Source organism: Zingiber officinale, chromosome 8B (assembly GCF_018446385.1).
Source record: "Zingiber officinale cultivar Zhangliang chromosome 8B, Zo_v1.1, whole genome shotgun sequence".
NCBI lineage: Eukaryota > Viridiplantae > Streptophyta > Magnoliopsida > Zingiberales > Zingiberaceae > Zingiber > Zingiber officinale.
In genome coordinates this window covers 10842118-10857515 of record NC_056001.1, presented here as the reverse complement: position 1 = coordinate 10857515, position 15398 = coordinate 10842118, and the positions used below count along the sequence as shown (strand labels likewise).

The 15398-nt window shown below is 37.7% G+C and overlaps 3 protein-coding genes across 6 annotated transcripts; 1 reads left to right on the top strand and 2 right to left on the bottom strand.

Moving 5' to 3' along the window:
• The first annotated feature begins 282 nt into the window (after positions 1-282).
• On the top strand, positions 283-7821 carry LOC122014841. 4 transcript variants are annotated; one of them, XR_006120773.1, is made up of 8 exons: positions 283-614; positions 2507-2845; positions 3773-4223; positions 4374-4379; positions 4613-4908; positions 6611-6940; positions 7225-7294; positions 7587-7821. XR_006120773.1 is itself a non-coding variant. In XM_042571296.1 (7 exons), the coding sequence occupies exons 2-6, from the start codon at positions 2531-2533 to the stop codon at positions 6920-6922; spliced, it is 1380 nt and encodes a 459-aa protein (XP_042427230.1). In that variant the 5' UTR covers positions 283-614; positions 2507-2530; the 3' UTR covers positions 6923-6940; positions 7225-7553. The 4 variants fall into 4 exon arrangements, 2 of the variants coding, with proteins under 2 accessions (XP_042427230.1, XP_042427231.1); XR_006120774.1 differs by lacking the exon at positions 7587-7821 and adding an exon at positions 7362-7553; XM_042571296.1 differs by lacking the exon at positions 7587-7821 and having other exon boundaries at positions 7225-7553.
• A 1595-nt stretch (positions 7822-9416) lies between these two features.
• Positions 9417-13114, bottom strand: LOC122017825. The gene is made up of 3 exons (XM_042575531.1): positions 12939-13114; positions 12708-12856; positions 9417-9785 (listed from the first exon to the last, which is right to left on the bottom strand). Exons 1-3 carry the CDS (start codon positions 13066-13068, stop codon positions 9711-9713), a joined length of 354 nt encoding a protein of 117 aa, XP_042431465.1. The 5' UTR covers positions 13069-13114; the 3' UTR covers positions 9417-9710.
• Positions 13115-13767: 653 nt separating this feature from the next.
• Positions 13768-14856, bottom strand: LOC122016546 (transcription factor MYB2-like). Its single transcript, XM_042573883.1, has 3 exons — positions 14668-14856; positions 14459-14588; positions 13768-14386 (listed from the first exon to the last, which is right to left on the bottom strand). Exons 1-3 carry the CDS (start codon positions 14813-14815, stop codon positions 13876-13878), a joined length of 789 nt encoding a protein of 262 aa, XP_042429817.1. The 5' UTR covers positions 14816-14856; the 3' UTR covers positions 13768-13875.
• Between the last annotated feature and the right edge of the window lie 542 nt (positions 14857-15398).

Genomic DNA, 15398 nt, shown 5'->3' with positions numbered 1-15398 from the left:
TCCACTCCGCCAATGAACTATCACGTTGTTGAGTTATGTTTCCAGGCCTGACCTTTCCCCGTCACCGTTTCTTATCCGATTAGGCGAGAAAATCAAGAATAGCACAATTTTTAAAAATTATATATTTAAATAAAGGAACAAGATGTTAGGGACCAAAATAAAACTTTCCCAAATTTGATGAATTCAGGACGGTGTTTACATTGGATTCGGTTTACCTATCGGATCTAGTTGAAACCCGATCCGTAAGCTGAAACGTTCATACACAAATGAGTGAGCAGATGCTTGCCCTAATTCCAGTCTCCGAAACTCCGACTCGATCCCAATCGAAGCTGCTCGCCGCCACGTTCCATCGTCGCCCTCCCTTTTCCACGGTTTCCCCGTCAGTGCCCGCTCCTCGATCGCGCTTCGTCAGCCCTCCTCGCCTTCGAGAACTCCTCCTTCCTCCCTTGCCGTCACAGCTGACCTTCTGACCGTTCTTGTAGCGCCCGCCGTAATCTCGTCATTTCTGTCATCGTCGCTTCTTGACAAGGATATCAGGCACCGATATACTTGAAGCATTTAACATTTGAGTGCTCTAAGTATTGAAGCCCTCATTTGCAATCTTTAACTACAAGGTATGAATTTGTCCTCATGCCCCTTCACTTTTGCTTCCTTTTTTTTTTTTAATGCTTTTGCGATTCGTCTGTTTTTTTTTCTTGCTTCTGCAATGTCAGAGGTCTTGACTTGACATGAAGTCAATTTGTTGCTGCATCCATTTCTCTTAGAATCTATGATCTGTGTCAGGAAGGGCTATCCTTGGAGTGTTTTTACTTCCTTGCTTTTACGAACCAACTGACTATTCATCATACACAACTTTTCAATCAATTCTATTTTCTGAATACATTAAATTAACTATAGCTTAGATTCATTGCAAGAAAAAGTTAGAGCGTATGTAAAATTATTTTAATGTCGTTTCCATTTCAGTTGAAGATAGGGTTTATTTAAACGTGATTCATAAACAATACTAGCTTAGCTAATGATTTTAGTTCTAGTAAATAATCCAAATGTTTAGATGTATTATAAAATTTTCTCTTTATTTTACTGTTTCAATTGTATTCAGACATATCCAGCGCATTAGACAATTTGGATGTTGAAACATACAACAAAAGGTATATTCTTGGTCTCCAATTAGAAGGCCCTTATTGATTTATATAAAGTTTGAATAGAGAATTGCAGGGTTTTTTTTTTAATATCTTGAGAGCATAATGCTTCTGGATGTGGCTTTTTATAACCTGCTGAGTAAGCCTAAAAAAAAAGAATCCTTCAGGGTAAGTCTAAAATAAGATATTAAACAACTAATTTAAAAGAGCTTGGTAAAGTGCTATGAGCGTAGTAGTCAGATGGTATTGTTGATCCACTATTGATAGCCCTAGTGTTGTTACATATATTTAAAGCTTTGATGCCAGAATCATTTGAAGGAGAGAGGAAATTATTCCAAATAGATAGGTATTTTGTAACTTAATAGCCTAAAGAAAGCTTCAAGGGTGCAAAGTATGTAAATGCAGTTGAAATACTATGTTTGATTTGTGAATTTTTTAATTTTTATTATTGTTGTTTGGAGGCAGACTGGTTCATTTTGGTTCACCATCAGTTGAGTTATAGAACACTCAAAAATCTGATTCACATGTGGTTTGTATCTAAGACAAACTTAACTTGATCAACATGTGACTCAACAATCTATTGGCTTAATAAATCTCAAATTGGACATAATCTAGTCAGAATCCTTAAAAGCAGTCCTAAACACTCCAAACATTGAAAAAAATAATGAGTGTAACATGGATCCTTACATGTGCCAGATACACATATATGAGTCCTAGTAACATAGACTTTGACTTGGAAAATCAAGTGATGATTATTGCTTACAATCCTGGTAAAGATTAATCTGTAATACAAGGAATACTTTAACATTATTCGTTGACCATTGTGTTTTCATTTTCTTGCAACTTTGTAGGGCAATTTTCAAAATACCATTCAATGTTTAACAATTTTTTCAGGCTACTCTATTACAATTAATTAATGTCAAAGTACCCCAAGGTTTTTCATTTGTAGTTAAATTGTTCCCTATGTAGGACCAAATTGCATATTTTACCCTTCTAAATTACCACCTAAATTAGTCACTTATTAAAGCTAAGAATTAGCCCAAATGAAAACCATTGGGAAAATTTGAAAATTTCCCAACCTTTTGAGGATATAGCATAATGTGATGGTTACTAAAGCTGGTTTAAAATTAAACAACGCTGCATTTGACTATTAGAAATTGAATACCTCTTTAGTCATTTTTTGGCTTTCATTATATAATTTTAGCTTTTGCTGTGCAAGCTTCCATGGGGTGTTATGAGATGGAAATAATCTTACAGGTGACTACAGTCATTCAATTGTCATCAGGCAGAGCAATTTTACTTTTGTTGAAGAATGATGATTGGAAAATGTCAAATGAAGATTATAACCATACTTATTTGTGATTCAGGTTTTAATTCGTTGGCTTCTCAAAATGGCCAGACATGCAAGCCCTGAAATAGATGATGAGCTTTTTAATGAAATCTATGGGAAGGCATATACTGGTCCGGTGCAATCAAAAGTTGATACAACCACACAGAAAGGGGATACAAACAAGAGGGCCCTTTCTGGTAGTCATTCTGACGAGGAAGATGAACCTCGAGACCCTAATGCTGTGCCAACTGATTTTACAAGTAGAGAGGCCAAGGTTTGGGAGGCTAAAGCTAAGGCAACTGAAAGAAATTGGAAGAAAAGAAAAGAAGAAGAAATGATATGCAAGATTTGTGGGGAGTCAGGCCATTTTACTCAGGTAAGCTGTATAATTTGGGTAAGATGTTGCTACAAGGGAATCTGACTTGCAGATGAGTTTGTCAAACTTTACTGTGGTATCACTACCGATCTTGTTAGACAGAAAATTCGGAATTACTTTGCTTTTTATTCTACCCTGTGAAACCAAAATGTTCTATCTCTTTGGTATGCTTCAAACACTTTTATTTTAAATGTACTTGTTTTTGTTTATAGGAAGAATAGTTCAGTAGATTCTTATGTTTACTGACAATATTAAATTATTTATTTTTAAGGAGGTATCCAGAAAAGCTGGGGTAGAAGAGGAGTGAGTCATGCAAACTATGATATCTCCTTTATGGCACCTTATGCTGTACAAAAGCTGGTTTAAAATGTGTACTTGTTTTTATCATGACGTTTTTCCTCCTCTCTGTAACCATTTTTAGTTAACCTGAATTTGTTCCATTCATTTTTTTTCATAAACATAATTAGCTGACACACTTCTTATTTCTAAAGAGCAGGTATGCTGTTTTGAAAATGTGTTCTTCAAGAACAACTCAAAATTAATATGATCATCTGCTTACTAAGACAATGGGTGTACATATCTTTTTCCTCATTGAGTGCTTCCATTTGTAGCTAGCAAACTGAGCTCACTAAAATTAATCTTTATGGAAAGAATCAGCAATAGTGGAAGGAGAATGCAGAAATTTTAGTTTTATGGATTTTTTTTTCTTTTAGCAATAACCTTCTAAAGGTTTCTAGCTTTTGGCTACATATCTAACTTTATTATAGAAACATAACATTTCACAGCATGTGGTATAAGTAAAAAGTTGAGGAAATATTTTCAAGTTCATGCTCTGTTATATTTAATGAAGCCAGACATTTACTCTATTTTTATTTTTCTTTTATGCTGTAAAAGGCCTAATCCTCTCTATTACCATGTTTCCTTTAGGGATGTCCATCAACACTTGGAGCAAGCCGTAAATCTGCAGAGTTTTTTGAAAGAGTTCCTGCTAGAGACAAGAATGTGAGAATCCTTTTCTCTGAGAAGGTGATAAATCAAATTGAAATGGATGTTGGCTGTAAGATTAAAATGGACGAGAAGTTTCTATTTGTTAGTGGGAAAGACCGATTAATTTTAGCAAAAGGGGTAGATGCTGTTCATAAAACAATTCAGGATGGCAAGGATAGACAGAGAAGCCCTAGTAGTTCAAACAGAAATGAGATTAGATCACCTCATGGAAGTCCAAAATCTACACATCTAAGACGTTCTGAATCTCAAAGGTCTCATTCTAGCCCTAGAAGTGCATCACGCTTCCCAAGCAGGAGTGCCAATCAGGAAAGGCCGGCTGAAGAACATGTTCGTCAAGACCCACATAAAATATCTAGGGGTTCTCCAAGAGGTAGGGAATGGATCTCTCTGTCAGTTGCAGAGATATTGGTACCTGAAAACATATTGTTTCATCCATTAGTTTTCTTTCTGGTTTGACAATTATTTAAGAGATTATCCTATATGTTTGATCATGAAATAATTTAGCGTTTGTCCTTTGCAGCAAGAGGTAAGTTCAAGCTTTATGTGTTCGATTATGAAGTGATTTTCTCCGTGCTTCTGGGTCAGACTGATTTATTGAAAGGACAGCCTATTATGGTTTGATTACCCTTTGAGATTTGTGTATCGTTCTGGCATTGACCCCTCTTCAAACATATTCTACTCTCTAGATAAAGCATCAATCTACCTTACAAGTCTGGATTTATAGTCTGGAATTGCTTACATGTTCTTCATTTCCCGAAGCTTATCCTAATGATGGAGGAAAAGGTCGCCAAACACACTCAAAGTCTCCTCTTCGTCCAGATGTTGGACGGGACACATTTAGATCTTTTGATGGGCGCAATCATTTTACTGGTTTGCATGAAGGTAGCTGGGATGTTGAGAGGTGGAGAACAGATTCCCTTCCTGAGCATAAATATGACTCGCATAGTTACTCTCAATCTTTGGAAGATCTTGAGAAGGAATTTAAGGAAGAGGTCATAGAATTGTCAAGAATACACGCTCAAGAAGAGGATGAAGAGAACTACAAGCACCGTGAGGTATCATTTAAGCATATTGGTTAACTGTGCGTCTATTAAGAAATCCCTTCACGTTTGCAGTTGTCATATGTACATGAAAGATATTTGGACCTTTGTTTTCTGGTAGTTATTATCTCCTAATCTACATGTATATGCTTCTCAATAGTGTTGTGTTCAATTTGTTTACATGTTAATTATTAGCTTCCTGTTAGTAGTTTTTCTTCCTAATCTGATGCTGTTAAAGAAGAAATTTAATACATTCTTTAATGCTCCTTCAAATAATGCAATAAATGCATGACTTGAGCTATTAAAATATGCTTGTGCTCCTTTAGATGGATTGTGAATATATGATAGTTCAAAACTACTTCAAATATACAAAAATAAATGGATTATTATTTATATTCAAAGAAAACCCCCTTTAACCTACATTGAACTGTCCTGCCAGGTTACTTCTCCATCCTTAAAGAAAGCTCTAGTAGAAGGTTCAAAATCATATTGTTCCTACTAATTTCAGTAGCTTTGCTAAATATTCAATTTATCTTGGCTGTAACTGATCCAATTATTTATCTATGGACCCAGTTCATACATCAGAGTTGACAACCTTAACCTCTTTAAATACTTTGTCTGCATGAAATATGCATTATGCATGTTGATCATAGTAGAAGGTAAGGCCAAATGGAATATGAAGGAAACTGCTGATAAAGAAGAATCAATGGAAAAGTGGAGTTGGGAGGAGAGAGTTGAATGGTAAAGTTGAGAAGAGAAGTGATAAATAAATCTCCTTTGTTGTTGAATGCTTGAATTGTGAACTGCTTTGCTACTGTTTTGATTCAGAATCCTGAAATACTCGCATATCAACTTCCAGTATGTGAGGCCTTATCTTAGATCCATGTATGAGGCCTTTGTTGGCTGTTTTTTGTTATCAATACTGCAGATTAATACATGTTAAATACGTGTTCCAAAACGTTGTTGGGTGCTTAAGAATAGGTACATTTTGATTGTACTGATTCACATTTGCTGGTTTTATCCCTGAACTTGTTTAATGAAGGCCTACCTAAATGGCTAGATCTGTTAAAATTGAAAGCATATTGTTCATAATTCATAAATCAGACCTTTTCTAATTGCTAAAAATTTGGTTTAAGTGATTACTCATTTAAATGTAGCATGATAACAGTGCAGTTGACTTTGTAGTTGAATCCTACATTTTCTCTATTGTAAAAAATTATATGCCTCTTAGTTAAGTCACTCCACAAGTTGGGCTTGGACTGAATCCACTCTTGCTCACATATAAAAGGGAGGATATCTTTTGGGATGGGTAGTCATTCAATCATATTTAACATAATCAAATTGTTCTATAACCTATACCGTTCTTAATGGCAGTTTGTACCTATCCATATGTAGTATGTACCATTCCTACCAGTAGTTTGACTTCTTAGTTTTTTGTATTCTGATTTTATTAAGGCAAGCTGATAGTCATATGGGAGATTCATAAATCTGACAGTAATGTCCCTTGGTTCAGCCTAGCATTGATGTGAGTTTCCCCGAGTAATTGAGACGAAATACTTATTTGATAGTTCATAATTTAGTATTCTTTTATTTTTATCCTTTTCTTTTTCTTTCTTGTATGAAACAACCATCTACTGTTTTCTGTGTGCGCGTGAACTCAAAACTTATTTATACAATGGCACGCTCTTGGTGTAATAGTTGCACATATTATATGCAGTGCATAAGGCAGCTTAGAGAGGATTACATGAAGAAGCTGGCTGATACAAGGACTGAGCACTTGAAACAGTGGCAGGAATTTATTCAAAAGCAGTCTCAAACACGACAGACTGCATATAGCCAACCATCTTTGGTTGAATACGACCAATCCTCCAGGAATCTGCAGTATGCTGGGTCTAGCTTACCCATGGATTCTGGAAGCAGACACCAGTACCCTGCCGATAACTATTCAGCTTCAAGGCCACCTGAAGGGTATGGTGAATTCCAGCGCCAAAGACGTGAAGATTTTGGGAACGCATACGGCCGTTATTAATCAGTATTGAGTCTGGCGGTGAGTTGAATTTTGCATTTTGAACCTTCCAAAGTAGGAAAGAAACTAGGAGGTATTTGTCTTTGTTTCTTTCTTCCTTGATGCTTAAGACATTCTACTTCTAAGAATGGGGCTGTGTATTGGCTGCAGCTTAAGGTAAGTGTGGCAACAAGGATTACCTGATTGCTGACAAGGAAAGATGTTTCTAAGTGTCAGTCATTGAGAAAGGAATCACGACTAGTATACAAGTCATTTATTGGATATTGTTGCACTGGTTTTCTAATCCTTCCTAGTGTAATTTTCAGGGTGCATACATGGAAATTCAAGAAAAGGACAGAGGGCATTTCCCTGTAAGCAGCTGGCTCTTTACCCTAGGCAAGTATGTTAAAGTACTTGGATGGTTTTGAGAAACTCAGATCTAATGTGGTACCTATGTTTCTAGAGATGTGTTCGATTTGAGTTGGAGGGTTTCTCATTGAAAGGTGATGAAGATGTATCTTGCTAGTAGGATCATATTTGTAAACATGTTTTATCGGACACCATTAACTACCGCGCAATTTTAGTTGAATCTTGGAAACAATAATTTTGAATTGTTTTTTGAGTCACAAGCCGAAATGCTATTTAATATTTGTCTCCCTAACGGAATTATGTTTTTGGTGCATTTTAGGAAGTTGACTCTTTGTAAGGCGAGTTTATTTGAGGCGAAGCAGCCAAAACAAAGGAATTTGAAGGATTTCGCATTTAAGCCAAAAGTGAACAAAAGGCGCGAGGAAAGTTTTAAAAAAACGGTTTCATTATGCATGCCTCAGAAATGGCGATTAAAGAGCTAACTTCAATCATCTCATCTGCATCCTTGATGCTTATTAGAGATTTTGCATGTTTGAAGTATTGCAAAAATTAAATTATTTTTTAAAAAATTGGCTATTAAATAGCCCCATTTGGCTTAAGCATATAAATGTGAAATCCCTAAAGAACAATTTGCAATCCAATTATCTATCCATGAAATCCAGCGATTCAAAACCAACTACTCACGTCTACTTGTTTAATATTTTGCAACCCAATCTGTGACAGACGTAGACGTCGATCGATCCTCTTGGCTTTTCAGCGTCGCAATTACTTACTGGAATATCACGTTGAGGCGTCTCTTGGAATTGAGCTCTCAGTTTCTCCAATGCAATCTTTCAAATCGAACTCTTGTTGACACAATTTCTTCTCCCTGTACTCCGTGAATGCACGATCCAAGTCGACAGCATTTTGACAGCAAAGGCAGTAGTCATCCTCAAGGGTGGAGACATCACTGTCCAGTCCAAATCCAACAAAGGTTATGTCGCCGTCTTCAAGGAAATAGATGGCCGGAGGAAGGTAGGGCGTGTGGAGGAGACATTTGTTTCTGGCACAAAGCTGAAGAGTGGCCACTCTGCCCCTCACACAGTTGGTCCTCAATGCCACAATCCTCGGCCAGCCAACTCCACCGTAGAGTACACCACCATACACCCATTTTTCTGCTGATGATGCGTCATCAGTTAAGTTTATCACATGACGAGTTGTCACCGGAGAGGCGTTTTTGATCCAATACGGAGCCATCTTGCTTATGAAATTGAGCTTTCTACTTGCTGTTACAAACAAGTAGAGGAGCTTAGATTGATATTTAAATCTTCGTTCTGGAGAAAAAGAGTATATTATAGAAAGAAAATAGATCTTCATGCCATCAGAACGTGCAAGCCATAATATGTGACTGCTCGCAGTGCTGATCATTGAGTGAATCAATCCTTAACTTTGATTAATCATTAACTCGTTGTGCAGAATATCTTAGTTCAATAAGCACATAATGTCGTTGTGCGACTGAGGTGCCAGGTTTGAGCATTCTCCTGTACAGATTCTTATCAATTAAGTGGTACCGTTCATCTAAAAATTCCTTCAGAGGTTTCTGATAAGGGGTCATTTCGGCGGTGATATCGATCACTATAAAAAGTTTACCCATACAGTTTAGTCCCCTCGGATGGGTCTAGTAACTAACATATGAGGTGTTACCACCAATAAAGTCTGGGGTTCAAATTTCAACAAAACCGAGGTAAATACCTCCTTTATATGCTAGTCACTATTCCAAAAGCTAATAGTCATCCGTGATTTACTTTCTCCGTGTTGACCCTAGAATGAATTGACGAAAACACTGGGACGAACATATTCGTTTTTGCCACCAATAAACACATAATGCCAGGACGTCTTTTCAATTTCCCAAACATCCCAAGATTGAATCCCAATTTCAACAAATTAATGAATAAACTTTTTTTTAATAAACAATTAATCTAACATCCTAAAATTATCTAATGTCAATTAAAAAACATACCGAAAGCTAATGGGTAAAAATTAAAATAGCAATTTCTTTTTGAAACGTCATTTTTCTAGAACAACACAACTTAAATTGTTCTATCATAGATATTTTCAATAAACTTTAGCCGTCAATTCAAAAGAATCAGACCGGCTGCTCACATGCCAATGATACTATAAAAAGCTCAATTTCATAGGCAGGATGACTTGATATTGGATCAAGAATTGTTGATACTATAAGTAGGATTTTGCATATTCTAAAGACAATAAACATCACAGCTAATCAGCTAGTGCGCTTTGTCATGGAATTCTGCAAACTAAACAGATGTTTTATGCAAGTTTCCTTGGTTTTGAAGAAGATTTAAAACAAGAACAAGTATTTTCATCAAACTCCATCTGAGATTACAGAACTGAGGAAGACTTGTTGCTGTCATTGTCCAATTTTAACATTTAAACCCCGAGCTCATTTCTGAACCTCAGCTCGAGGCCTCCAAAGACCCAGCCTGTACTTATGTGTGTATCGAAGAATCAGTTTCCTCTGCATTATACACAAGCAAAAATCAGTGGAACAAACTTTCAGGGATCAACAACATTCATTTATTCAATTGGTAAAAGAATTTCCAATATTTCAGACGGATGAAACTGAAATAAGCACGAATGTTAAGTTTGCTCCATATTTGCAATTTGCATCTCCTTTGGAAATTGAAACGATGATCTCATTTTGAAAATTGAAACAACAATAAAGATGTTGAACTGTATACAGGTATTCCAGGGTTTCTATTCAAACAAGCAACACAATAAGCATATACATAAGCACTGCAAGAATGCAGATTACAACAACAACCAAGCATTTTCCCACTAGGTGAGGTCGGTTGTATGAATCCTTTTACGCCATTAAACTATTGTGCACTGCGAGAATGCAGATTATTGCATTTTAAATAAGTTTAATGCCAATCTGAATCAGGTCCTGCAGGAAAATATAAGAGCAACATGCCCTGTCATATTCAATTTTATTGAAGACAAAATCCTGGTCAAATCTAGATGGGTGCCCTGGAAGTTGACATGCATGGAAGAGTAAGGAAGCAAGACAAGGATATCAGTTAGTTATATACTCTTTATTTATTAGTCACATCTTTATCTTTGTCCTTGAATTTCCCAGTGCAATAATTCCTGGCCAACAAGTGACAACAGAAAGTTTGCGAACCTTAAGAAATTGTTTCCAGATTTAAAAAAATACTATTATTAGATGTACAGATATAACTTGGCAATGTCCAGCTTGCAAATAGTGCGCTTTGCTGTCGGTCACCTCGCTGCTCACCAACGCTTTGCAAGCTTCTCCTTAAATTATCTTCATGCATTGCTACCCATAGAATCTCCCTCTTCTTCTTTGCCTCTTCCATCAAACATATCCATGCCAGAATTGGCATTCTTCAATTTCTGCTGCATCATATCCTTCCAAAATCTCCAGATCTACTCCCCTTCTGTCTGCTTCAGTGTGTAGCAAATTTGTGTGCTCTGCCTTTTTTTTTTGCTAGTTTTAGTTCTCCTTTACTGTTTCAAATATGCTATTAGCTATCCCTTCAGCAGAAACTTCCTTTTGCTTAATCTCCCCAGTATTGGTTTCTACTAACTTCTTCCATCTCCGCCGAAAACCTAACCAATGAAAATATCTTATATCCATATTGTTATATCCAACAAAAGGTGGAGCTGGAGAAAATGTTCTGTTCTTATTTGTCATGTCCAATAAAGAGTTGAGTTGTGCCAACTATCTTTCCTTCATAACCTTCAAATGCTTCCCTTTTCCTTCAATCTATTGCAGAGGAAACTAATTTTGTGAAAAAGCTCACTCAAGGGAGATCTTTCTCTTCATGCTTGTTTCACTTCATCCTTGCTCTCTTTGTCCTCTCTTTGTTGATGTATTAATTTTAGGTCAAGCACATCATTGGTCATATGCAGATCTGAGCTCTAAGAGTTTGTTAGTTGCATGCTCTATTAACTTTTTTATGTTTCGTTTTTACCTGCATACAAGTACTATGCTTTCATTTGACAGTCATAGTCATGATCTCGGTTAGTGTTACCACTTTATATTTAGTAGAACTTTTCAAATTTATATAACCAACTTCGATAAATATAAGGATTCAACTTGAGTGTTAAAATATTTTCAATAGGTTACTAGGGGTAATGAGTTTAGTTCACATTAATACTTTAAGAATAGGGTTTTTATCATGACTCCTATGTATACCCATGTGATAATGTGTAATAGATATTTCACATACAACCTTCAATAATAGCAGATAGAAAGAAATCTAATCATAGATAATTGATTAAACAAGTGCAACAGTAGAATAATAACATAGAAGTGCTTCAATTTCACATTCAAGCAATTGAAGAAGATGCCACCAAGGGATAAATTTATCAGGATCCACAATATAGGGAAAATAAACAGTAAAATTGGTAGGATTTGTTTTATTAGGAGGGTAGAAAACAGAAAAGAGTGATAACATAGCATTCCTAATCCTTAGCTAGACCATTCTCTCCATCCAAAAATATTATAGAAATACTAAGAGTAAATGTTGAGATTTTCCACTTCCAGGCAGTCAAAATTTTACTAAACCAAATTGGATCAGACAGTTCAGATATATTACATTGTTGGTTAGGTCCAAATCTCCTATTTTATCACTTAAATTATGCAAATGTCCAAATTACTACATGCCTTCTCATTCACACCAAAATTTGATGCTTCTTATGGACTCTTTTGTAAATTTCAAATTTAGACTTTGGAAAGACTGATTTGGAAAGACACACTTGTTCACTCTAAGGTTCATTATGATGTCCTTGTTTGAGCCGATATTACTAACATTCTTTTCCAGCTTTTACTGTTGTTGAACACCCCTTATTATAGTTAAAAGCTATCCATGTATTGATAACCATCACCGTGGAACCAATAGACAGTGTATTAACAACCACTACAGTTAGAGAGCAAGTCTAAACCTTCTACTACATAGGAAAACTCATCTCCGTAGCTTGTAGGGTCCTAATGAATCTCACTGGAATTATAGAAACCAAAAGCACATAAGCTATATTCACCTAATCAGGATCAGCTACTAAACCATCGGGGCATAAAACTCTTGCAAAACTTGAGCTTCTCCAGATTTTTTTCTTTTTTGGAAGCAGATGATGTAGTCCTATAATTGTCAAAACTTCACGAAAGTCTCAGATGGGAGTGTTAAATTATTTTGAACAGCAGTCGATTCCCTTAGAAGAGTGCCTATTTTTTTTTATGGAGCCATATCTTGAAACTTGGAAGAACAAGATCAACTCCATTTTCCTAGAATATCATTTGTGTATACTGATATTGATAGCTTAAACCAAACTGAATCAGTAATTCCTTTAACAATGATAGAATAAACTTGACAGAGAAGGAGAGATTTTACAAAAAAAACAAGAAAAGAACATTCACATGTTTGCAGGGAATGCCGAGTTTCTTGAGGCGAAGGGTTCGCGTGACGAGAAGCTTCTGGAAATCTCCGATCTCTGATTCCAGCTTCGCGGCGTGCGCTTCCACTCCGTTTCCCACCCCCTTCAAGAACTCCGGAATCCCCACCTTCACTGAGAAACCAATACCCTCGAGCCCATGATTAAACGATCGTCTAAGTTCCTCGTCGAACTCAAAACCCTAACCTTACCGTACCTTCGTAAATGGGCGCATGGTATGATCTGACACTGGCAATCCTAGGGAGGAGCGGCGGCGGAGAGAAGGCTCGAGCAGCGCCTCCACCACCGGCGATGAGTCGCATCCAGCATTTCGCCGCCAGCGCCATCCTCCCACTGCCGATCCCGTGTGAGTACGAACGAACCGGACGATGTGCCTGGGTTTAAAGTTCAAAGGTTTTAACCCAAGAAACTCGGCTCCGTGTAACCTGGGCCTAGATTGGGCCTTCAAAATGTGAAGGCCGCTGCCTGCTTAGTTCACATCTATTCGACATTTTGTTTATAATTTTGCTTTTTTAAATAATATTTGCAAAATACAAAAAGTCATTTGTAATTATGTCCGAGTCAACTCTACGATTGGTCATATCATCAATTGTGCAATGTCATTATAATCTACCCAAACAAAATAGTAGAACAGACAAAATATCTCATATCTCCTCTAACTTCAGTCCTACTTCTACTTCTATTTATCTAGAAAGCTTCTACCCTGTAGACTCCACAAAATATCTCCTTTTTTTTCCTTTGAGAACGAGATGAGTGATAAGGAACAGTGTGAGTATCCGGAATCATCACTTGAATTGTGGCATTCTAAAGAGGCATGGGAACGGTAGCCATTATTATGGAATTATTGCTTGAAAATACGATTAATTTTGTACGGCGTGACACGAATTTAAAAGGTCTTTTTCTTCAGTAAACATTGAGACATGGACTGCTATATATGATATTCATGGACAAATGATCTATAATAGAATCTAATAGCAGTTTTAAATTACAATTAGATCTGAAATTAACAGTTTAAGCGCTACAATTTGCTCAAAGAATCAGATGAAATTACGAACTTCAGTAGTCATCAAGAAGAAAGTTACAGCAAAAGTTCCATTTTACATAGTTTTGGCTAGCTCTGTTCTTCATGTCTGCTAAAGCCCCTGCTCCATGTTCCACAGGCAGCACTCCTCCCACCCGCTCTGCTCCAAATCCTGCGACCAAAAGTTATCGCAGATTCCCGGACTCCGCAGCGACTCTATCCATCCTTCTTCACTCAGCTCCGCAGCCGCAGTATCCCGAAACCACGCGGCGTCGACTTCGACGCCGCCGGTAAAGTAATTAGACGCCGAGGCCGCATCGGACGACTCCGACGACAAATTGACCGTGTTCGATTTGCTGGCCGTGTCTGCCACAGGTACAAGACTCGTGCCTTCCTCCGCTGGCCACGCGGTCTGTTGCACGGAGGCTTCGCAACGGCCGCCGGAAGCGGCCTGAATTCTCTCCACCAGACGGGGCATCCACATGTACTTCACCATGTCCTTGAACCGCTTGCTGTTGACGTCGCACCGCAGCTGCTTCGCGTGCTTCTGCACTCGCGTCCTCCAGTAGTTCTTGATCTCGTTGTCCGTCCTCCCCGGCAACAACTGCGCTATCTTTGACCATCTACCATGCCATATTTTAAATTACTCATGATCGGTTATATGAATCTCGTCTCTTTGTTCATCTACTACTCACCGGTTTCCCCAACGAGAGTGGAGCTCGAGAATGAGGAGTTGCTCTTCCGGAGTGATGTTACCCCGTCGGACGTCCGGGCGGAGGTAGTTCAGCCACCGGAGCCGGCAACTCTTCCCGGTCCTTCTCAGCCCTGTTATTCCACATCTCTAGTTAAGATTTCTGCACGAATCTTAGAAACTTAATGGAAACTAAGCAAATGGAGTAGAAACCTGAGCATTTGGCTACAGAATCCCATCGGCCCTCGCCATGCACAGAGACGTAGTTCGCCAACAAGAGGTCTTCTTCCACCGTCCATGGACCTTTCCTCAGCTCCATCTCAGCATCAGAGTTACTACCAGCTCTTGCATCGAAATCCATCACTGTGTGAATGCTTTGGAGCTAAATTACTCACTCTTCTGTGAATTAGTTGCTATGGATGATTGCGGGGTTTTATAGAGGGCGGCGTCAAAGCAGCATGTGATGTAACGAGATTAGTTTAAGCTAATTAAAGCCTTAAAGTAGGGGCATTATATAATTAGCAAGGCCAGGCCAAACAGAGTACTGAAGACGTGAACTTTGACTTTGCTTTGTCTTCATTCTTCCAAGTGGAGTTTGGGAATTATGAGAATTTTGTTTGTATTTGTAGGAGAACATGAAGTGATTGTTTTGGATTTGGGGGAAGAGGCAAAGGTCAATGATTGACGTGGATGCCTACTTGTCTTGTTTGCCGAATGGGATGGGGAATAGAATAGATTATGACCTTGTGTGACGAGACAAATTGATGCTTTGGTATTTAGTTATCGAATTTATTATCTATTTTAATTTGTGGTTGACATTCTGAGGTTGTAAGTCAAACAGCTGATGAGTAAGATTGTTGACTTTCAGAAGTGTGGAATATGGGCTATTAGAAAGAGAAGTTAGGTGACCAGGGATTAGAATTATATTAGACGACACCTAGAAG